Raw genomic sequence first — 25,240 nt, forward strand, 5'->3', positions numbered from 1 at the left:
GTCCGTTATTTATAGCAGCATTTATTATCATACCAAGCATATGACATTTTATTTACAGCATACAATGATCCCGATCACAGAGCTCTCCTGTCCACCGTGGCGTGAATAAATCACATTCCGAATGCACGTGCACTTTTATTTTGTCAGATTTCCATGAGTGAAACAGGCGAAGGGCACATGACATATGTCACGACCAAACGTTAGCGATTGGTTATGGCAGATCCAGAGTGGCTCAGGGCAGATCCAATAGTTTTAAATCTCAACAGGGTGCCCGCCTTCGCGGAAATAAACCGTTGTCAATGGAGAGTGGCCAGACTCTATGTACAAATGAAATGTACGAGAGTCTGGTAAAACCAGGCTACATATCGCCCATCCATAGTTCACACTTGGCATGTTCAATTAAAATATAGTGCGGATAATTTGAATATGTGTCAATGCTGCCATTCAAACCCTGGTGCGCACCAAACAAGCGGACCAGATAGGTCTCGGTCCGCTTCCAAGCGAACTCTGATGCGGTTCCAATTAAGGATAAACACAACATGGACCAAAGAAATGTAAACAAACCAGAAATGCAAAAAGATGAAACAGACAGAATGCTTATGCATACGTGTTTTTTCTCATCATAGTCGTGATGTAGACCATCACAGTTCGATACAGACATCAGAACTGTATCTCCTCACAGCAGATCTTCGTTCATGTGTCGGGGGGATGCCTGCCGCTGTTTTGACTTCTTTACACATTTTAAAATCTTCTAGTAAAATCATTTAAAAATAGTTCTCAAAATACCATCATATGTAGGAGATACAACGAGAGCATTTATCCCAGCAAAAAGCATAGTATTGGATGTTCTGTAAGTTCTATCACAAAATATAGGATACGTACATAATAAAAGCCAACCAATTAGGTTGTGAACATATCCCTATGCCTTTAGGTTCGGTGTTAAAAATGCCAAATGTGAATGCTAAGCAGACCAGGACTAAATTATTTATATTTTGGTCTGGACTAAACAAACTGAACTACAAGTGTGAACAACTTTTATAAATATAATTTAAACAGGGATAGTGGTTTTAGCACTATGCCATGATCATTTAAATATTTAAAAGTCATTTTTTCTGCACTATTTCAGCACATTTAGCACCTGGTTAAAACTGATTGTGAATGGTTAATGAATAAGACTGTTTTTGCGCTGAAGTACCACACACTAAAATGGTGAAACTGTTTAGTGAATTTGTATGAATGTGTACACAGGCATCTAGCATGTTTGTTTGTGGATGAGGGCACGGCAGAGCGAGACTATTTTTGTCTCTACCTGTCTGTATCACTATTAATGAGAGATAGTCGCCCATCCTGACACGCGCTCAGTGCCTGTCTGTCTCTTTAAGCAAACCGCCCCTCAGGTCCTGCTCATTTCACATGCTGTATTTGCAGAGTACCAAGAGACTGGAAAATACACTGAGATAAAGCGAAACTGCAGTGATGTCAGAAAGAAGAATGAGAAGGAGGGGGGACACCGAGAGAGGGAAAAGGAGCTTTTTAGATGAAGAATTCAGAGTAATAAAGTAAATGAGAAAAGAGAGGATAAGAAAAAAAGATAAGACAGAGAAAGTCTTTCTGTTTGCATTAGTTTTACACCTTCAGCAAACGTGAAGCACTCCTAGCACAAGGACTACAAGAAACTAAACCAATAAAAGTGGTACAATCCTAATCCCCTAAAAGTGATTGTGTACACGAAGATGTGTGTATCAGAGAGAGAGAGAGAGAGAGAGAGAGAGAGAGAGAGAGAGAGAGAGAGAGAGAGAGAGAGAGAGAGAGAGAGAGAGAGAGAGAGAGAGAGAGAGAGAGAGAGACGGGTGAGTGAGATAAATGTGTGTGCGTGAGTGTGTGAATTTGGCAATGATAACTGACTCGGAACGCACGACTGCGATGTTCTTCCTGAGGTGACTGAAAACTGTCACCATTGGCACCTTAAGCTCTCTCTCTCTCTCCTCCACTCTACCCATCAAGGACAGACACGGCAGACTGAAGGAAGAACAGTACTGTTAACTCTCTCTCACCCTCCTCTTTTTCTTTCCCTTCATCTTTCTGTTTTCTCTCCTCCATTGTTCTCATTCATCATTCTTGTTCTTCTCTCACTCTCTTTTACACTCACGCGCTCTCTTTCCCTCACTCGATTGCTCTCGCTCTCCCTCCCTCACTTGTTCTCGTATGAATGTCACCTTTACTGGTGGTAGCCGCTGGATTTGCACACACACACCCACATACACACACGCTCGCTGGCTTTGGGGTGGGGGGGTGGGGGGTAATGTAGGGCTGTGGGGAGAGATAGCGCCTGCCAGAAGAGGCAGAAGGGAAATTTCTCAGAGTCCATTCTTCTTTTGCCGGCTCCCGTCCTGCGACTCAGAGCTTTGTCCGTCCCAGCAGCTGAAGCAGAAGTGCCTCTGGACGTGGGAGCACTGGATTACCGCTCCAGATTATTCTTTTTTTTTTTTCAGCACAACTAAAGTTAGCTATAGGGACTGCAGGCTGACCATCTGCTCATTTCTGACAGGATCTGTTCCTAATTTGAGCTGAATAATTCTGCTGCTGGAGAACGAAGAACTTTCTGCAAGGACCAACCGTGTGTGGGTGAGAAAGCTCATCGTTTCTGTGTGCTAAACTTTAGCTTTGTCAGTGTTTTCGTCTTCAGGAACAAGACACAAGGGGAGGGGAAGGGAGAGGAGAGAAAAGGGGGGGCAAACATGTCGGCAATGTCGCAACGATGACTTTGTCAGCCTCTTTCTGTATCTTTTTGTGGAAATGTGACGACGTCGATTTACGTTTTAAGGATTTGTTGTGGTGTCAATATGTATTTAGCGAAACAAACAAAATGAAGGACAAACCAGGGACAGGTTTTGAGTGGACCAGAACTTAACCTCTTCCCTTACTGGAGGGAAACACACGGACACGTGAGGAACCTATCTGAATTCTTGGCTCTCCACGCGAGATTTGACCCCTGAGTTTTATCTCTTTGTGTTGCTGGTAAAAAGACGAGTGCATCCAGAGAGGGTCTCTTAAGCATACAGAGACCCCCCTCCCAAAGGTGAGAGGGGGGGTGGAAGATGGCAGCTCTTGCCAGTTCTCTCATCAGACAAAAACGGGCAGTCAAGGAAGACCAGGCCAACCGGCCGATAGCCAACAAACGCAAGCCATGCCCCAAGAGCAACAAGTCCCTTTGCCAGAAACAAATTCTCGTTCTCATATCAAAAGTACGGTTATGTGGCGGCCGAAGAGGAAGAACAGACAAAAGACCAGGTAGGTTTATCTGTAAATTTCTATTTTAACCACTTTCCATTTCTGGAACCAAATCCACCAACTAAAAAAATGAAAGGTAACTGATTTCTTGAAATACCAAAAATAGAGAAGAATTATAAAAAGTTTTCAAACTTATGTCATTCTTCTTGGCTTCTCTGTTGCCACTTCACAGTCAGTGTCAAGTTCTAACTGGCTATGGTACAAATGTAAGGATACAACGATGAAATACTGTCCAGTCTGAAATACAGTTGTCTCTTTAAAGCAAATTTACACAGGTCACATAAAGGAGAGAACCACTAAGCTCATTAAGTTGCAGAATTATGGGATTAATTCTGACTTTTATAAGGGAAGAAGGGGTTTGACTACTGTTTTATGGCATGAACAGAGCTGGAAGAGGCAAGCCCTTTATAAGGTGTGATTTACAGTCTTTCAAAGCGTCCCACTTGCACAGGCTATTCTGGGTTGCGTTATGATCTGCCCTTAGGATGCTAATTACTAACTCATATCTTCTATGTTCACACATGGGCAAGCATGTCTGCATATTAATACCTAATTTCAATTGTGTTCCATAAAATATTGTTACTCGGTAGTGCACTGAGATTGGAAGTTGGAGTCCGGCCATGTTTTAGTTCCAGTAACCTTGCCATTGGCCAAACAGAAGAAAAAAAACAGCATGCGCTCTGATTACAGCATTGATACTGAGACAGAATCCCTGCAATTGTTATGTCAACCTACAGGGCAAAAATTCAAAACACCAATGTCCACAACTCGACTAGCAGTTTTATTGAAAGAAAAACATCTGCTCAGTGTCACTGCCATTGGTTGTGAGTTTTGTCATGTCTTTGAGTAAAGATTGGACCTAATGCTTATGACATTTTGAAATTGATGCCATAGCCTAAAACTGAATAACTACATACTGAATAAAGGAACTGTCAATGTAAAAACAAGACAAAAGAGAAAGGATAAAGAGATAAGGCAGTGAGTGAGAGTGTTTGAGAATGAGAGCGAATGTAAACGAAAATGATTATAGTCAGGGATATTACTCTGCCTCTTTATCCGCCTCTCTCACCAATGAACATGAAGCGTGCCCCACTGAAATCATCAGAAAAAATATGGGTTTAAACAGAAATTAAAGTGAGAGAGTGTGTGTGTGCATGTGCTTGTATAGTACTGAAGTAACGCTGATAGCCAGTCCTACTCCTGGGACCATATTCTGTAATATTTACATTCCTTTGATATCTACTGAACACATTATCACATTACGCTCCGGCTCCGTTAGCATAATGTGGTTTAGGGACATACTGAAATGCAAATATATTTCTGTGCATGCAAACACACAAAAACTGGCTCAGGGAACTACATATAATATTGCATTGCTATGATAGGTGAAACTTTTGCTGCAGGTCTTTCCTTATACTGTCTAACCCTGGTGAAAAGACTTAAACCCCAATGCGGGACTAGGAGAGTTTATTCTGGTTAGGTTCAGAGGTCAAGGTTTGGATGGTTAATATGGACTTGTTAGCCCCTGCTGGTTGATGTTGAACCAGCTGGCAGCTAATTAATAAGCCTACTAAGCAACACATCAACATCCAAAACACAGCATATATTGGTCTTTTCAACAGGGAAGTCCTTCTAAATGCCTTAAGCTGTGACGTTTCAGAGTCGTGCTTCAAAATCCAAACCATAGTGCTCTGGGTGAACTGAAGCAGCCCTAAATTGACAAATTAGTGGGCATCACCTAGCCACAGCAGTGTGGGATCATGGGATCACTGCTGCGTTGTCAGGTCAGTGATCCATAAACATCCATCATAACAATGTCAAGCCTCTGCTGTACCCGCAACACCCTTTACCATCTGTCTCACGCACACCTGTCTCTCTGAGTAACTCGCCTAGGATGGGTTCCCTTGCTGCTTTAAAATGGCGTCACAGTCTCACACCATCTGAGGTCGGCACTGAGTCTACTGGTCTCTCGATCGATGCAGCTCATTAACGTATACTGATTAATCAATGATCACCCTCTCCGTTTGCCCAGTGCCCAATTTCACGCAAGGTAGAGATGGTATAGAAATGTAAACCACACACACACACATACACAGAGAGAGCGAAAGAGAGAGAGTGAAAAACCATTCTCTTAATAGCAGTGGTTGTTTTACACCTTTACAGTTTTATGTAGTGCTTGGCTTCTGTGGAGTGTTTGGCTTTATTCAACAACAAATCTCCTATAGAGGAGAGAGACAGCATGAGAGAGACAATTATTATCAGTAACGTCACATAGGCTCCTCACGAATTGTCCTTTAACATGGAACAACTTGGAACAACAATCCACCAGAAGTGGATTGAATATGGTCTAAATAAAGAAATACCCAAATTCAATTTTATTGACAGCTGTGAGTGACACCTGAAATCATGGTGACAGTGTCTAAAGTAAATACTAAAGATGGCAACTTCCTTAACACCAGAAATTCTTACCATATTTTTCATGACTTTATTTAAGTCAAAATAAGGCACAGTGTCCCCTGTCAAATCCTAATTATCCGACAGCAGCTAGGAATGCTTTTTTTTTTTAATAAGACAACAGTGAAAAACAGCGCCTTGGGCAAAACCTTTGGATGAGATTCTGCTCATATCACCGTCATTGTGAGTTACTAGAACCTCACATAGCAAGTATATGTGCACTGCTGAGTGACTGTCGCAGTCTATAGCGTGACGGACAACTAGATGCCCAACACGGTTCAGATCACAGCACAGACTAAGCAAACTCCCTCTCAAAATCGGCAATTCGGCTACAGAATGTAGTTTTTACTCTCATTAATAACTGTGAATGTAACCGTATTTGATCACTCTAAAAGTGACAACTTACAGATAACAATTTTCTGCTGATGTGTAAACACAGAGCTCTCACAGCATTAAGGTGGGAAATTAACACCTGCCTCCAGCCAATTGAGATATTTTTATTTATTTTACAGTATGGGTGACTTTAACTTGCCAACCCACTCTGATGGGAAACATGCAAGATGGCTCAGAGTGGTTTAAGAAAAAAAAATGGTTTACTTGTTTATGTATACATTCTGATACTGAGTGCCTTATTCTAATTGAAATTGATGGTAACCCATCAGAGTGGCTTGTCGGGCTACTGAAGCTGAAAGAAAAGTTAATTTTGAAAAGTTGAGGTCTTCAGATGTGTAGCAAGGAGAATGCAGCAGTTCTGCTGGCTGGGTTCAGTCTAAAGGAGCCGCTCAGGGCACGAGGACGTGGCACTGGAGGAGGACAGCATTAAGCTGACCGCTGAAGATGGGCTGTCTATCTTGCTTACTCAACAACACCTGATCACACTGCACAGTGTTAGGTAGCCTCTCATCTGAGTACTGAGAGTGCCAGGGGTCAGAAAGAAAGAGGGAGTGAAAGAGGGAGAGAGAGGGGAAGAGATAGCAATGCGGAGAGGAAGGAAGTAAAGGAGAGACGGAAGAGGATGAGGGGAGGGAGGGAAGATGAAAGAGGAGGAAAGACAGGTGGAAAGACAAAAAGTGAGTCACTGCAAATGACAGAAGGGCATGCAGAGGGAACTTAGAAAACCACTGATGATTAAGCAAAAAGTTCTGGCAGAGTTCAATTAAAATAGGCAGCCTGTGCGTTCACTGCATTTTTTTGTTCATTTTTGTTTTTTAAAATATCAGAAAACATTAAATTACATTATATAATATAAAAGGACTATTAAAGCGATAGTTCACCCAAAAAATCTCTCATAATTTACTCACCCTCAAGCTATACTAGGTCTATATGACATTCTTCTTTCAGATGAATACAATAAGAGTTATATTAAAAAATGTCTTGGCTAATCCAAGCTTTATAATGGCAGTGAATGCTAAATATGGGTATTTTTCTTACAACTGATTCGCTTCAGAAGGCATTTATTAACCCCTCCAGGGCCGTGTGGATTACTTTTATAATGGATGGATACACTTTTGGGCTGACATTCGCTGCCATTATAATGCTTGGAAGAGCCAGGATTTTTTTATATATTTAAATATATAAATATCACTCTGATTGTACTCGTCTGAAAGAAGAATTTCAGAGTCTTCAGAGTTTTTGGGTGAACTATCACTTTATCAAACTGATAGGACCATTCAGGGTTTTTGATTACCACAGCAAACTATTTTTCATGTTTTTCACAAATATTGTTTACATTAACACACTTACAATGGACGTATGGGGCAAGATATTGCAAAGGGATAAATGCAACGTACAGCCACAAGACTTACAAAATTTGTGTAACAAAACTGCATACTAATCTTTTCTAAGCTATATTACATTTATTTAACTTATGTCATGATCATGTAGAGGGTACACAGAAATCATGCAACATTACTTAAAAAGGGCTAAAGAAAAAAATTACCTAAAGAAAAATTGACCCGCTGTACAGCTAAACAACAGCTAAATGTATTTAGTTTGATTTAATTTTAAACTAAATTATTTTTTACTCTATTTACTCACTTTTGTATGTGCTGTAAACAAATCTTTAAAAAGTTGCACATTTCTGCATTTATATATATTTTTTTCACAATCTCAATTTTTTTTAAACATAATATAGTAACATAATTCTGTATTCTGTGTCAATTTTAAAATAATATTCTATTAAAAATAATGTATAAGTAACCTAATAAGGGATGTAACCAGTAGGAACAGTATTGATTATCAAACTGCTGCAGTCAATTAAACAGTTTGTTGGTTCTCTCGCCGAGCTCACACACAGCACTTGTTCATATATAAGGTAATTGATGAATTAAGATGTAGTTCACTATTGAGTGTGTTAGTCAACAAATAAACAAAAGATCTACTGTGTGGCTGCCACTTCCTCTGGATGATCCTAGAGGCCGAAGTGAATATAGGTGTTGGAAAAGTAAATATGACAGAAATGAAAGACATCAAGTCATCATATACTGGACGGTTAACACTATTGAGCCACGTGTCATGGCCAGTGGGATGATGTGTGATTGACCATCTTGGAGATAATGTGGCAGAAAAAAAGAGTACCCATATGTAACTAATAGACTCTACTGCACAAATTTTATTGGTGCTAATATTAACTGAGGCATTCTACCGAGCTTACAGCATTAATCTGTTCCATTCTCAGCTGGCGGCCTCCAAAAATAAATTAAAAGGGCAAGTTTCCCATACAAGCTTTATTAATTGATTAATTAATGCATTCTGTGTGTGACAAGTTTCAGATGGGTCACATCTAGCAATTCATATTTTACACAGTGTTAGCATACACTTTAAAAAAAAACACTTGACACATGTTAAGAAAAATCCATAGAAAAAATGGAAAAGGGACCGGTATTTTACTGAAGTTTAAACCCTACAACACAACACAATCCGTAATTCAACTTTTAAGGTAAAAGTTGCCGTCACTGGGGTGGTACCCTTAAGGGTACAATATAGTGGAAAACGTCTCAGGTTACGTATGTAACCCTAGTTCCCTGAGGGAACGAGACGCTGCGTCGAAACGCTGTGAGAACGCCTCTGCGTTAATGCGTCGTGAAGCGCCTGTAGAACCATTCCATCGGAAAAAAGATCGATCGTCGCCGACGTGATGACGTCGCCGACGTGATGACGTCATCAACCGGAGACTATAAAAGGTCCGCGAACACAAACAGGAACTAGCTTCTGATAAAGCCTGAAGTAAGTGATCACGGACACGCCGGGAGTATGGCAGAGCGACGCAGCGTCTCGTTCCCTCAGGGAACTAGGGTTACATACGTAACCTGAGACGTTCCCTTTCGGGGAACTCGAGCTGCGTCGAAACGCTGTGAGAACGCTTATACCCACATCGCCATAGGACCAAGTGTCTCGTATGTGTGAAGCCGAAGCGCACACGGTTACGAGAGTACCTGTGCCCCAACTGTAGATGCCAGGTCTAGTTCATAGAACCTGACGAAAGTTAAAGGAGACGACCATCCGGCCGCGTTTACAAATATCGTGGAGGGACGCCCCCGACAAAAGTGCTTAAGAAGCAGCCATACCCCTGGTTGAATGCGTCCGGACAGCCAGAGGAGACTGCTGCCCGGCCGCCTCATAAGCAAGTGAGATGGCCTCGACCACTCACTTGTTCATCCTCTGCTTAGATACTGGGGCCCCTTCTTAGGGGGCCCGAAACAGACAAACAGCTGATCAGTTTTCCTCCACAGGGCAGCTCTGTGGACATCGTATCTAGTGCTCTAACAGGGCACAGCAGATTAATCTTCCTGGTCTGACGTCGTGAAAGGAGGAGGACAGAATGCTTGAAGAGTAATGGGGCCCCGTGGGCTCGTAGGAACCTTGGGGACATAACCCGGCCTGGGATGAGAAAACCCCGGCGCAAACTCTAGACATGAGTGCATAACAGGCCTCAACCTTAAAGTGCCACGGAGGAAACGTGTAATCAGAGGGTGTCTTCCCAAGACACTCCACCCAAAGGGACGTGGACGGCACCCAAGGCCGCCACGTACGCCTCTATTGTGGAGGGGGTCAACCCTGCCGAGAACCTCGCCTGCAGAAACTCCAGCACTGTACCAACCGGGCAGTTAACTGGGTCCCACTGGCGTTCTCTGCACCATGCTGAGAAAAGTTTCCCTTTCAGAGCGTACAGTTTCCTCGTGGACGGAGCTCTGGAGTGAAGGATGGTCTCTACGACCTCGGCCGAGAGACCTTCCTCTATGAGCCTAGCCCCCTCAGAGGCCAGGCCCACAGTTTCCACATCTCTGGGCGTGGGTGCAGGAATCTCCCGCCCGCCTGAGAGAGTAGATCCCTCCTGGTCGGAATCTCCATCGGAGAGCCTTCCAGGAAAGATATCAGGTCCGAAAACCATACTCGGGTCGGCCAGTACGGAGCCACTAGGAGTACCTGGGCCCCGTCCCGGCGTACCCTCTCCAGAACTCCTGGAAGCAAGACAATCGGGGGGAAGGCGTACAGAGGTAGCCTCGGCCACCCCTGTACCATGGCATCCACCCCAGCGGGGCTGGATGGGTCAGAGAAACTACTGCGGGCAGTGAGAACTCTCCGCCGAAGCAAATAGCTCCCATATACCTTCCATAGGAGCTCCACCACTTCTGGGTGGAGTCTCCATTCCCCGGGCCTCGGCCCCTGCCTCGACAGGCTGTCTGCTTCCTGATTCAGGACCCCCGGGATATATACTGCTCTGACTGACAGCAATTTCCCTTGGGCCCACAGGAGGATCCGATGTGCCAATTGTCCAACGGACGGGACCTCAGACCCCCCTGGTGATTTATATAGACGACCACCGATGTGTTGTCTGCACATGGTGGCCCCTTGAGGTCGGGCAGGAACTGTTTCAATGCAAGAAACACTGCGAGCATCTCTAGCCGATTTACGTGCCAGTGCCGCTGATGTTCCTGCCATAGACCCTGGGATGAGCGACCACTCATGGTCGCCCCCCCAGCCCGTGAGAGAGGCATCTGTCGTTAGCGTTACGCGACGAACATGAGCCCCCAACACGGGACCCTGAGCGGGTTTTTCCACATGACCAGAGCACGTAGGCATCGCCGCGTGACTTTGATCGTGCGGAGCGGATTTCCCCTCGGGGAGAACCCTTTTGTTTTGAGCCACCACTGCAGTGGCCTCATGTACAGTAGGCCAAAAGATATCACGTTGGACGCTGCTGCCATGAGACCTAACAGTTTCTGGAACCGTTTCACAGTGACGGCTCGGCCTAGCTTCTGTTCTTTGGCGGCTGCCAGGATCGATGCTATGCGTGTTGGCGATAATTGCGCCCGCATAATTACCGAGTCCCAGTTCACACCTAGAAAAGTGGTTCTCTGAGCCGGAGAAAGCACACTCTTCTTGGCGTTCAGCCTCAACCCCAGCTTCGACATATGGGCGAGAACAGCATCTCGATGCTGAACCGCCATCTGCTCTGTATTCGCTAGAATCAGCCAGTCGTCGATATAGTTCAGTATGCGGATGCCCTGTAGACGCAGCGGCGCCAGAGCTGCATCCACACATTTGGTGAACGTGCGGGGTGACAGTGCTAGACCGAAGGGAAGTACACGATATTGGTATGCCTCTCCCCCGAAGGCAAACCTCAGGAACTTCCTGTGATGTGGAAGGATGGAGACATGAAAATACGCATCTTTGAGGTCTATGGTGACAAACCAATCCTCCGATTTGACCTGCGCTACAATCTGTCTGAGTGTAAGCATCTTGAATTTGAGCTTGGCCACCGAGCGATTCAATAGCCGCAGATCTAATATCGGGCGTAAGCCCCCATCCTTCTTCGGCACGATGAAGTAACGGCTATAAAAGCCAGACTCCCTGCTGGGAGGGGGAACCCTCTCTATAGCCCCTTTTTGCAGGAGTGTCTCTACTTCCTGTGCCATTACCAGAGCCTGCTCCGGGCCCACCTCTGTAGGTAGGACACCGCAGAAAGGAGGTGGCCGACTTCTGAACTGAATGGCGTACCCCTTTTCTATTATCTGCAGGACCCACTGAGATATATTCGATAGACGTTTCCACTCGTCTAGAAAATCTACTAAGGGAACCAGCCTCTCGAGGCTGGCCTCTGGTGTATTTTGAGCAACAAGCACAGTGCCCTGAAGCGGCGGACCGGCAGGGAACGACTGACTTGACTGCTCGGGAGCCCCCCGAAGGGGGAGCGGACCACCCTCGAGTGGCCCGCGGGGACCGTCTGCGCCCCGGCATTGCGGCGGGGTTGGCAGCGCGGCCCCCAGAGGGCGCTGCAGGACAACGGGTACCGTAGGCAGAGGTAAACACCGTTTCCCTTCGGAGGGGACTACCCTCAGCGTCCTTTTGTTTCCCCTGCCCTCCGAGGAGGGGGCGGACCACCCTCAGGTGGCCCGCGGAGACCCTCTGCGCCCCGACATTGCGGCGGGGTTGGCAGCGCGGCCCCTTGAGGGTACCGAAGGAAGACGGGTACCGTATGCTGAGGTAAGCACCGTCTTCCCACGGAGGGGAAACTAAGGGAACCAGCCTCTCGAGGCTGGCCTCTGGTGTAATTTGAGCAGCGAGTGCAGTGCCCTGAAACGGCGAACCGGCAGGGAACACCTGACCTGACTGCTCGCATGCCCTCCGAGGAGGGGGCGGACCACCCTCAGGTGGCCCGCGGAGACCCTCTGCGCCCTGACATTGCGGCGGGGTTAGCAGCGCGGCCCCCTGTGGGCACCGAAGGAAGACGGGTACCGTGTGCTGAGGTAAGCACCGATTTCCTTCGGAGGGGAAATGCCAGGGACGATGCAGCTGAAGGCGAGAGATAGCTCGCAAGCGTCTCTTCGATCTTCGGCATCGCCCCATAACCATAGTGTCTCAGCCCAAATATATTACTATATGCAGATGTATGTGGGCTGAACACTCTATATGATACCGCTTGTTTCCTCCATGACCTAGACACCTCGGTGTGCAGGTCAGGGAAGAATGGCAGGACGTTGATGCTTTGCACGAGAGGGCAGGAATCGCTCATCTAATTTCGTTCTCTCTGATTTCGATGGGATTCAGATATTTCAGCCAGCCAGTCATTTCTTATTTTTATATTTAACCTGGCCACAGCTCTCGTGAGAACCTCAACTCACTAGCGGGTGACTGAAGTGGCGAGTCTTCAGTCGCGATGCTCTCAACGTCCACCTCCTCAGAGCTGGATAGTTGGAGCACCGGTGCCCCGCCCAGGGAGGAAGAGACCGCAGAGCGGGCTTCCAAACCCCGAGACGAGACACTGGACGATACAGGTGAGGGCTGAGATAAGGCCGGGCCCGTCTCAAACCCCTCTGTAAAGTCCACTTTTTTTTTTTTTTTTCACAGGGGACTGAAGTGGCGAATCTTCAGTCGCGATGCTCTCAACGTCCACCTCCTCGGAGCTGGATAGTTGGAGCACCGGCGGCTCTCTCGGGGGGGAAGAAACCACAATGCGTGCTTCCAAGCCCCGAGAAGAACCGCTGGATGGAGCAGGTGAGGGCAGAGATAAGGCAGTGCCCGTCTCAAACCCCTCTGCAACATCCAATTGTGAACCCCACGACTGCAGCCTCCGCTCTGCCTCGGCAGCAGCGGGACCAGAGCCGCGGGGAACACGAGCCGAGGCACCCTCCTCGAAGAGTGCCCGGCGGGAGAGCAGCGTTCTCAGTGGCATACGCTCACAGTGCTCGCAAGCAGCCCCCTCGAGGGCTGCCTGGGCATGCTGCGCTCCCAAGCATGCAACACAGAGAAGATGTGTGTCCCCGCCCGTGATGTAGCGTGGGCAGGGAGGAACACACTTTCTGAAATTGCTGCTTTCACTCGCCATTTCTATCTATTTTATTTTCTCTTTTTTCTGTTAATATATGAAATATTTAACAAAAGGGTGGAAAATCTCTGATAATAGACAGACAAAAACACCAAATAGACAGACAGGTTCACACAGATCGCTTACTGAAGGCACAGAAGCTAGTTCCTGTTTGTGTTCGCGGACCTTTTATAGTCTCCGGTTGATGACGTCATCACGTCGGCGACGTCATCACGTCGGCGACGATCGATCTTTTTTCCGATGGAATGGTTCTACAGGCGCTTCACGACGCATTAACGCAGAGGCGTTCTCACAGCGTTTCGACGCAGCTCGAGTTCCCCGAAAGGGAACAATGGTATAATTGTACCCTAAGGACCAATTGTGTACCTTTAAAGGTAGTTATAATTTTTTTTCCCCCAAAGCACAAAATTGTACCCCCACTGTATTTTCTTTCTGGGAGTGAAAACATGGGTAAAATATGTAAAATCAATATGGAAAATTCCTTTATATCAACACATTACATTGCGCTTTATTTTTACTGACTTTACCGACAACGACCGAGCACTAACAGGAAACTCCAAAACATCTTCCAACTCGGCTGTCCTGAGAGAACCAATCATGACAAATCTCAGCTGCAGCAATCACTGCTCACTGCCATCTGTATGAAATGAATATCCGATTAGTTTTGCGGCTGCAACAGCAGCCAAGCGAGTCTCCCAGACTCTTTTGTTGATATTGAGGACGCCAAACATACAAACATCAGCTTATGCCGTTACACAACCAAAGATTGGGAAGGGTTTCATAATCTATCAAGAATTTAATTCCAGATGAAAAGATAATTAAAGCTGAAGGGATTGATGCTTCTATTTTGAAGGTTTATTTTAGTGCCGATGTGCTGCCTCTGGGGTTGGAGTGCTGGACTTAACAGATTGAAGAAAAGTTCCATCGGTTTGGAAGAGATCAGATTAGGACTAAATTTGCCTAAAAGAGATCAGAGAGAAGGCCGCACTGAGATAAATGCCACTAGCCTGTGATTAGTATGAGTGAATTCATGCTAGAGCAAATTCACAATATCATATTCATTAAACATTATTGATAAAAACATGTTCTATATATTTTTTTTAAATTGAAACGAGGCAAAAAATGTTTTGAATGAAATATTTTTTAAAAAATTGTCGTTGCAATGCTAAATTTGGTTAGCCTAGAAATCTAGACGCACCCTAGCGGCAGCAAATCTAATTTGCCGCGAGTGTCATCTAGCAACTCTCAATACAGTTCTGAGCTGTAAACGCCAAACTCTGGTCGGGCCAATCACATCGGTGGGCGGGGCTTAAAGGTGCCCTAGAATGAAAAATGGAATTAACCTTGCCAAAGTGAATCAAAAACTGGAACAGAAAAAAAAGTGCTTCTCAACATAAACCCAACCATGACGTAAGCATTGGGGATCATTTATATGCACGCCCCCAACATTTGCATCTGTCCAAACAAGCCAAATCTACTGATGGTAAACAAGACACTCGAAGATAACAAAAACGCCTCTCATGACACATGGTTGAGGTTTATTATAATCGGATACCACAACAAATCGTTCGTTTGTTCGGCCCATTTCAAGCAAGCTTTACTCAGCATCTTAAAAATTAAACTATTTTCCTTAAAAAGGAAACTATATTCCTGCAAGCAGTAAGTAATTTATTAGTTTGAGATGTTTTGCTTAAAGTGTCATTTAGCCAGTCTGTGTTGTGTCAGGACGGTCAGGACTCACGAGCCGCTTCACTGAACTGCTGTGAGCTGCTGAAATAGGCCAATCAGAGCAGAGCTCACATTAATATTCACGACCCTTCCAAATAAGGCAAAAACAGAGCATTACATCCTAGGGACAATTTATAGGGTTGTAAATGGACCTGTAAAAATGTATCTGGACAAGTTTTGCCCTTAAATAAGCCACATACCCTCTATGTAGATATCAGAGAACAATTAAACATATTGTTTCAAATCATTCTAGGGCACCTTTAACATAATGACAACGAGTTGCGCTTGGTGCTTCTAGTAAACACAGGAACTGGCGAACGGCGGTCTTTCGAATCAGCTTTGACCGTGACTCTGGTAGACTTGGAGTTAAGCTTTTCTCTGAACAAAGAACGGCACAGAGGTCGTTCTTAAAAAGGGAAGATGTATCCTGAGTTTTTCCGACCGGATACGATGAAAGGTTAATCTATCAGCGAGCTCCGGTTCACCTTTGTTGCTCTGGTTGGTTGTAGCGCTATCCAATTGCGTGCACGCCGTGCAGAGGGAGTTTGAAAGACAACCGTTTATCCCGCCTCTCAGATTGAGCCCTGTCAATGGTGAGTTTCCAGACCAAACATCTTGATGTGGTTCTGGCTTGTCAGGTTAAATTTGGTATTTGAGGCACAAAAAAAAACATATGTGGGGGCTGCATAAAAGAATGAAAAAATCTTTATCTTCATGGAGCTTTTGGGTTACTGTACAGCCTGCTGTCACCGTAGGAGCTTTGTGGTGGAAAAGTAACTTTTAAGTCAGGCGATGCAAGTGTATAAGCAGCAGTTTCAAGAAGAAAACATTATGTGTAAGCTGTTTTTTCCTCATTTCAGGGGATTTTGTCAAGTCTCTAAAGTATTCAGGTGCTATTTGTTTGAATGATGCAGAAAACTAAAGTTGGTGTGTTTTTGATATTGCAGCATTTTAATTATAGTACTACAAATTATATAACAGTCTGATTGTAGAACGATAATATACATAATGCAACATGCATGTAGTAAGCAATGGCTAAATGCAGAATATAAGAAAAACTGAGAAAATCACAAATTGAGAAACAAGAACAAATCAGATTTCTTTTTTTAAATAAGTATTTATCTCTTCCAGTAAAAATAACTAAACATCCTTAAAGCGTGATACATTTTAGCATAATGGAACAGCATAATGGAATAAAAAACAACAGAGAAGTATAAAAATATGTGACCCAAGCTGACAAAATTAGTCGCAATGAACTTATCGTCATTCTCTATTTTAAAAAAAACTACACAAATATGTATGATTGTTGGAATCTTTCAAAAAGTGACTGAGCTACGATAGAGTCGATAGAGTCAGTCAAGTCAATTGAAAGTGAAGGTTCCAAAAAAATAAAATAATAATAATAATAAATAAAAATACCTTAAAATTTTGGCACACACCAAGTCAAAACTAAATACCTATAGGAAAAATATATTTATAATATATTTAAAATATATTTTTTCATGACACCACAATTGTTTAAATAAGATTTATTATTTATATTTTATTTATCGGACAGCCTATCTGTTCAGACCTACTGTACCGCACAGATAATGTTACACACCAGACTTTCCCCAACAGTTAATCGTTTAATTTAAGACATAACAGATAATCCTCACATGAATACATCCAAGCCAAGACAGATATAATGAAATACTTATTCTGTGTATGTGCGTACACTGTAAAAAAAAAAAAAAAAAAAAAGAGGCAGATTTTGAACTTTTGCAGTAAAATCGACTTGGATGTTTAAGTTATTTCAACTTAAATTATTTTAAACTGACTTTAAAAAATGAGTTACATCTTGTATAACTAATAAAAACAAGTTTAACATTTCTTAACTTATTTTGATGAGTTAAAACAATGTAAAAACATATGTTGTCATAACTTATTGAACATATAATTTTTTACAGTGTACATCAGGATTGTACGCCATCCGAGGAATCTTTGTGTGTACGCATCAGATCTGTCATTCAGCATGAGCAAGATCATTTTGTGTACATCAGCATTGAAAAATCACATTTTATTGGTTCAGACTCAAGCTATCAAGAATTCACTATTAATATTTACAAAGTTGGAATGCTGCGCTTTAAAACGACACCAGACTGAGGGGAATCGGGAGAAGCGAGCAGAGAAAATCTTTGCAAGGGAAAGGTACTCTTCTCAGAAAACTCACAAATAAAGATAATTTTAGATGTTTGCTATTAAGATTGCTAGACAAGAGCTTAATCAACTAATAGTTGTGAAAACCACGAAATCGACCTACAATTAAATGTTTCACTTCTTTGGCCTGTAACTTGAAATTAGTCTGTGCACATTCCACCTCCTTTTTCCAGCACAAGTCACGTACAGTATATAAAAATAGTTTTGCTTGCTTCAAATCTCTGATTGGTAATGTAGTTTCTACTTCTAATCTAATGTAGTTGTTCACCACAAATTCCTCTGTTAAACACTTATTTTAAAGCTAATGCAGGCTTCAACAGAAGCAAATACTATTGATTAACAACCTCGTACCTCACAATAAAGCTGAAAGTATACTTCCTTTTTTTACGCTTAAAAAAAGCATATGTACACAGTTAAAGAAGAACTAAAAAAAAATATACATTTTTTGACTCGTACGTGTACAAAGGCATTCAAAATGTGCAAGGCATGCGCAACCTACACGACACCCAACTTTACGCTGCCCCTTTGCATACACGTAAAAGTGAAGTATACTTTAGCCTTTAGGTTTCTAAGTTATCATTAAAACATTTGTTTTTACTTTTGGAACCCGACTGTTGAACACTATTTGTTAGAGTCTTAATGTTAACATTCATGTCTCAGATCATGTCTCAGAAAGTAATAGAATTCTGTCACCTTTAGGTACTGACAAAGAGCACTTGGGATTTATTTACCCTAAAACGATGAGTAAATGCATCAGAATCGGAAACACCCCCATGCCCTCTCTTTTCACTGCCTAATGACATTGCGAATGACAAAGAATGCCTTAATAGCCTCTCTCACACAGCAGCTGAAATTGAATTTGTGGATACTTTGATTAAACCTGACAAGGACAGATTGAGTTTGACCTCTAACAAGAGGGACACACAAAAGAAAAGTGTGTGTGCGTGTGTGTGTGTGTTAGAAAGGGGCAGAGGATAAGGAGGAGCAGACAGAAAAGGTAGACATTTACCTCAGTAATTTCTGAGCACTTAAGTGCCTGGTGTTGACGTCATATGATCAGGCAAGGCTCCATTACCATTGGGCTATCATCCCAGAGAGTCAGATTACTTTATAGTTACATATAACATCCACCACAAGTACTGAAACCAAACCAGCATGTAAAACCACCTTTCATTCAGATGTTTAACATTCAGCAGCTTGCTCTACAGCTCGCTGGTCAGCATTATCTATACTTTCAATTTCACATTTCGTCAATTCACAATAAAGGATGATTGAATCTGACATAGCTGTCATCTCAGGGGACAGACCCTTGAGGTCACACAATGATGCTGACAAGGTCATGTCAAACATACAAGACAGAAAGACAGAACGATTGAAGAGTCTGACTGGATTATTGACCTGCAAAATATTAATACCCATAAACACTCAGTAATGTTCACCCAGTTGGGTTTTGTGATAGAAACATGGCATTACATTTTCTTTATTGTTTTTGAAAATCCTTAGAGGGTGTGTACTAGACTAGAGCAAGACACATTGGTGCCTAGTTTACTTATTCCTAGATCAACAATCTTGCTGGAACTCGAGCAATATTAAGATCAACCGATCAGATTTTAGTATTAAGGTCCAGGAATTCTTATTTCCCTCTGACTTGATGGCTAATAATGTTTAGAAAGGTTATAGGGGTTATAGGAGTATAGGGATTCTAAAATGTATTCAATGTAGTGCTATCAAACAATAGCATAAAAGTAAAAAGTTACCATCCAAAATAAAAGTTTGTATTTACAATGTGTGTGTGTGTTAAATGTAACACGTTTCTTGAAGCCTATTAACAGGGTAAAGAAATGACAGTAACAGGTTACTTTGTTCATAGCTATGTGTGTGTGTTCCTGCAGATTCCTCTTATCCACCAACACTGAGTTTGTGTTGTTTTGTAGACTTCCATTGCAACCAACAGTTGAAGGTCCAAATCAATGCCGTTTCAAAGGGCTTTAGAGGCTCTGCACGATCCCAGACAAGGAATAGGGGGGCGGTACTTCCGCTTACGTCTAGCGTGATGTTTTCGACAATCACTGGCGAGTGCAGAGCAGCGCAAGATGAGAAATTTAGGTTAAGAAGTGTATTATTTTTTACTTTATTTTTTATTAATGAATGACTGATCGTTTTGCTAGATAAGACCCTATTCCTCGTCTGGGATTGTGCAGCGCCTCTGAAGCCCTTTAAAGCCCTTTGAAACTGCATTGATTTGGACCTTCAACATTTTGGTTGCAACTGAAAACCATTATGTGAAGAAAAACCCTGGAATGTTTTCCTCAAAAACAAAAAAAGAAAGACATTCATCTTGGATGAGATGGGGTGACATATAAGGACATTTTCATTTTGAAGTGAATTAATCCTTTAAAGAAGCAAAAAGAATACTGCAGTGCATACAAACATTTCAAATAATATGATTAGAGGCCCCTAAGGGCTCACATTTAAATGTGCATATCCACAGAAATCCACCTTTTTTAACAGTTTTTATTACAGTTAAGCTAAATCCTAAGTAAATTTGGTCAAATGTAATTGTTTTCCATCCTCATAGTTATATGATGCATTGAAAACCCTTTCAATAGATAGAAAGCATAAGAAATGGGGTAAGATAAGAAAGAGAACAGACCAAGAGGGAAGATCTGATGAAAGAGGAAGAAATAGAGAGAGCAGAAGAATGGGAAACGTGAGAAAGATAAGAGGGGGAAAACTGCTGAGAGATGCAGACTGAAAGACAGCGGGGGGGGGGGGGGGGGGGGGACTGGTGGGGAGTCCTAATAAAGGTTGAGGGAAGCCCTGGTAGTTTGGCCTTAGTCAGGGAGGGGAGTCACAGATGCCCTTGGCTGCTCACTGAAGCAGCGCCTGTAATTACTCTGCACTCTCTTATCATTACGGGGTAAGCCGGCATCTCACAGCTATGGCTGCACACCACACTGTACTAGACACTCTTTCCCAGAATCTTTCGTACACATACACACAAAAAACACACACAAATGCATGTGCCATGCACATACACAAAAAGGTCACTTGATAGTTAACCTCTATCGATCCAGTGAACACCAGAAGGAAAATAGGGTGTGACTTCTGGCTCTGCTACCGTGTGACACACATCAGACCACACACACACAAAATTGAATGAACACATGGAGGCTTCATCTTAGTTATTGCAATTTCTGACTGACTTGAAGCTGCACTGGACGCTGCCACATTTTAAGTAAACAGCCATATAAAATACAGAAAGCCGACTGAAGAGGACATCCCACTCCTTACAAAAAAGCCACATAGTGTGTGTGTGTGTGATATTGCAAATGGGCAATAGATAAGCAAGAGACAAAGCCGGAAAGCACCAGCCGGAACATGATTAGCATTACTGCAGTTGTATCACTTCTTCTCCTAATTGGGTTGGTTGTATAGAGAGGATTGCTGGTTTAGGGAGATTTGTTGGTTTGTATATTGTATGTATGTTTGCTGTTTAGTTCCCTAGCGCCTGTCAGAAAGTCCGAAAAATACAATGTAACAGTGCAAGAATCCCACAGCCAATCATATTAATTAAAACTCATCGATGCATGAGATTAAATTAGACAGAGCTAGGGGTGAAAAGGGGATCACTGGAAGCTGGGTGTCGAGATACGAGAGAGAATGAGATAAATTGCTTTGTTGTTTCTTTTCTGGTCAAAAAAATGCCACAAACAATATTGATAATGTGACATCTGCAGCACTGATCTGCTAGAAAATCAAATATGTGGAAAAAGTTTTTTAAAGAAATCAAACTAAATCAAAATGTCCTTTTTACTATTTACTAAATACTAATTCTTAGTCCTGTGCACAATTTGCATGGTATAACAAATCTGAAATCAGTCAGAATTCAATTAAACTTTCTTTTTCAACACTAGTGTAAATCATTATTTTTATATTATTTTGTGGCATACTGTAGTTAATGTAATCACAGAGCTAGAAGTAGACCTAGTCATATTCCATATAGCTTGTATGGTAACCTCAAAATTGCAAGGGTTATTAAACCCCAAAACCCATTTTTTTTAGTAGACATGTGCAGGCTGCACATCGCTCAAAACATTAAACACACTCATACATTTTACCAATACGTGGAAATTGTTATTTTTGCCTTTTTTTCTAAGCAATGATGTTCTTACGGGTTGAAAAGCAAAGCTGAAGCAACGTCAAAGAATTTGAGGTAGAAGAGTGCCTTCGGCGTGTGTGACTGGATGCAGGCACAATTCTACGTCAGCTGGTCTTCTGCATTTATTCATGAGAATGAGCTCTTTTAACCCAATCACTGCGCTGCATTACGAATTCAAACAACATTCAAGCTCGTAACCAATTAACTTGCAGTACCAACGCAAACTGCTTAGGTCACTGACACAGATGAGAAATTGTTGCATAAAGTAGTTATTTTTGTTTGTTTTTGTTTGTTTGTTGCACACAAAGTATTCTCTTCGCTTCATAAAATTAAGTTTGAACCAATGTAGTCACATGGATGATTTTAACAATGTCTTTCCTGCCTATTGCTGTCTATGGACGGGTCAGAGCTCTCCGATTTCATCAGAAATACCATCACTTGTGTTCTGAAGATGAACAAAGTACTTACAGGTTTGGAACGACATGAGAGTGAGTAATTAATGACAGTTTTCATTTTTGGGTGAACTAACCCTTTAACAATGTTTACCACATGGATCACATAGATCAGATACAGGCTAGCCTAGAAATCTAGACGCACACTAGCAGCACCAAATCTAATCTGCCACGAGGTTCGTCTAGCAACTCTCAATACACTTCTGAGCTGTAAACGCCAAACTATAGTCGGGCCAATCACATCGTGTAGAGTTGGTGGGCAGGACTTAACATAATGCAGAGTTACGCTTGCATGCACAGAAACTGACGAACGGCGGCCTTTATAATCAGCTTTGACCGCGACTCTGGAAGACTTGGAGTTAAGCTTTTCTCTGAGAAAAGAACAAAAAACTGCACTGAAGTCATTCTTAAGAAGGGAAGATGTGTTCAGAGTTTTGCCGACCGGATACGGCGAAAGTTTGTTCTGTCAACGAGCTCTGCTTCACCTTCGTTGCTCTGGTTGGTTGTAGCGCCATCCAATTGTGTGCCCGCCGTGCAGAGGGAGTTTGAAAGACAACCTTTTTAATGTTCTTCTGCGTTTCTCCCTTGTTTAAAATGCATCAAGGTGCCCTGTTTTTTTCTCTCGCCGTGGTTATTTTAATATTCACGTGTCTGTATGAGTGTGTTGCAAATCTGAGATGTGAATGACCAGGCTAAAAAAGGGGGGCTTTGTAATGCTTTAAAAATCTCAAGAAGAAAAAAACCTAAATGAACAAAAGCATGTTTTAACAAGTGAACAAGCTATTTTGATTACCAATAATGGAGAGTAAAAAAAAACTCTCCTCTTGTTTGCACAGAGGACATGATGAAAATGTTTAAGTTCTAAACCCTTTAACATTTAAAGATCATTGCTGACTAATCAATAACATCATAAACGTACCTCTCAATTCCTTTATCCTTGATGTCTGCTGCGGTAGTGTAACTGTAAAGTGCTTCAATGATGTGCTGAATACAAAGTGAGCTTTGAAGAGTTCATCAATGTCAGAGACACTTGCATATTGCTTTTAATTGCCTTCTTCACATTGATGTAAAGTTTCTGGATATTCGATTTGTTCCCTAATGCAGAGTAGGACATGCTGGAAAGTGTTAACACTAGACACAAAGGTCTGCATGTTTGTACCAACCTGTAATTAAAGGTAAAACAGCATTGTCAAAATACAAGATGAACAAATATAAAGCAAGTTTGCACTTTCATTTACAATATAAAAATGACACAATTGAACAAATACCTTCAGAAACGTCAACAAATGCCGGAGGAGAATGCTTTCTTATTTTGAGTGACCTTTTTGTGATTGGAGGAAGAAAAAGCAGCAAGATACGTTTCAACCTAAACAGACAAAAAGTTTTTTTTAAAGCATGACACAATCACTTTCTCTTTGAACAGACCTAATACCTCATCAACATATATAGTTGTCATATCCTTGGTATCTTGCAGTCTTGGTATCTTTAATTTCTCAAGAGTGTCCTTGCAACCTCCAAAAAGCATATATATTCTGTCCAATCTTGCATAAAACCCATTGATAAAACAAATATGCAGTTGTGTATACTAAATGTACATTTAAAAAAAGGATTTAGAAACTAAACGAAGTAGCTTGTGAACCATACAGTTTGTAACAGTCAAAAATAGACTTTAATTTCATGAACATCTGATGTCCTGCTTCAGCGAGTTTTTATTTTACAGCTCAAGCAATGACATTAATGTCCATTCATTACTCACAAAAATGTCAACGTTATGTCTCTGGACTCTTCAGACCAGGTTAAATAACGTGTTTATGAGGTTCGTTTGTCGTCGGTGGCGTGATATGGTTTAAGTTAATGTGAGGTAAGTTAACGTAACGTAAAATTAACTTAGCTACTCTCACCTGAATGTTCTAGATGTGTTCGTTTGAATGCAAAGAAAACTGAAGAAAACCAAAATGGATCCGTTCTTTGACAAGTAATAACGAGGTATTGTATTAGAAATATGATTATAAGTGTTAAATTAACTTACTGCGATAAAATCCCGCCCATTTTCCTCACTGACGTCTTTCAAAAACGGTCAAATATATTATAGCTAAATGAGACGAGCGTGCATACACAGGCTGATGTTTCATACAAAAATAATATGTTTCATTCAACAGACAATATCGTAATTCCTTATTTTAAAAATATTGTGTTCTCTCCACAGCACAGAAAACTAGCGCCTGACAACTGGCGTGGCGTTGAGACGTGACCTACGTGTAGGCGTGGTTAATTCGTTTGCATTTCGAAAATGACACTAACACATTTGACACCCATATGTTGATTCGCCTCTTAATTTTAAAAACGTTTAACTACTTCACTTCGAAAACAAAAAACTGTAGTAAACACGGAACTTACTTTATTTCTGCATTCATTATTGATGATTCTGTAAGCATTTCAGTGAGTCTTGTGTTGATCCATTAACTGCTCTGAATGATTCAGTTACAGTAAGTTCAAGGGACTCCGTGGCTTCGAACGACTCACCAAAAGAACTGGCTCTTAAAGGAGTAGTTCACTTCAGAATTAAAGGGTTAGTTCATTAATGACACCCTAATGTTGTTCCACATCCGTAAGACCTCGTCTTCGATATTTTAGAATCTCTTGAATTAGAAGCTCTTGAAGTATCGGAAATACATTTTGGTCCAAAAATAACAAGAAATATGACTTTATTCAACATTGTCTTCTCTTCTGCATTTGTTTTCAAACCTCAAATAAAGATTCAAACGGTCACGAATCAGCTTATTGATTCATGATTTGGATCGCGTGTCATACGGCCAAACAGCCGAAATCACGTGACACTGGCGATCTGAATCATTGATCGATTCACCGATTCATGACCGTTTTAATATTTATTTGAGGTTTTAAAACAAGCGCGGAGGAGAAACCAATGCTGAATAACGTCATGTATTTTTTTATTTTTGGACCAAAATGTATTTTCGATGCTTCAAGAGATTCTAACTAACTAACTGATGTCACAGATGGACTACTTTGATGATGTTTTTATTCCCTTTCTGGACATGGACAGTATAGTGTGCATACACTTGGATATGCTCTTGGACTAAATATAAAATATCTTAAACTGTGTTC

General features: G+C 42.1%; 2 protein-coding genes across 2 annotated transcripts in view; one reads left to right on the plus strand and one right to left on the minus strand.

Annotated features, from left to right (window-relative positions):
- Positions 1 to 24,322, minus strand: part of nlgn2b (neuroligin 2b) — a 171,313-nt gene extending 146,991 nt beyond the window's left edge. The window contains exons 1-3 of the mRNA XM_067433229.1: positions 24,144 to 24,322; positions 23,383 to 23,480; positions 23,034 to 23,277 (exon numbers count right to left, since the gene is read on the minus strand). The gene's annotated coding sequence lies outside the window, so the exon portion shown is untranslated. The remainder of the gene's footprint in view (positions 1 to 23,033; positions 23,278 to 23,382; positions 23,481 to 24,143) is intronic.
- fgf11b (fibroblast growth factor 11b) overlaps positions 2,321 to 25,240 on the plus strand; it is a 61,830-nt gene continuing 38,910 nt past the window's right edge. Inside the window, exon 1 of the mRNA XM_067433232.1 lies at positions 2,321 to 3,291. Coding sequence (XP_067289333.1) covers positions 3,099 to 3,291 — 193 coding nt within the window. The 5' untranslated portion in view covers positions 2,321 to 3,098. The remainder of the gene's footprint in view (positions 3,292 to 25,240) is intronic.

This window comes from Pseudorasbora parva, chromosome 23 (genome assembly GCF_024679245.1).
Source record: "Pseudorasbora parva isolate DD20220531a chromosome 23, ASM2467924v1, whole genome shotgun sequence".
Taxonomy (NCBI): domain Eukaryota; kingdom Metazoa; phylum Chordata; class Actinopteri; order Cypriniformes; family Gobionidae; genus Pseudorasbora; species Pseudorasbora parva.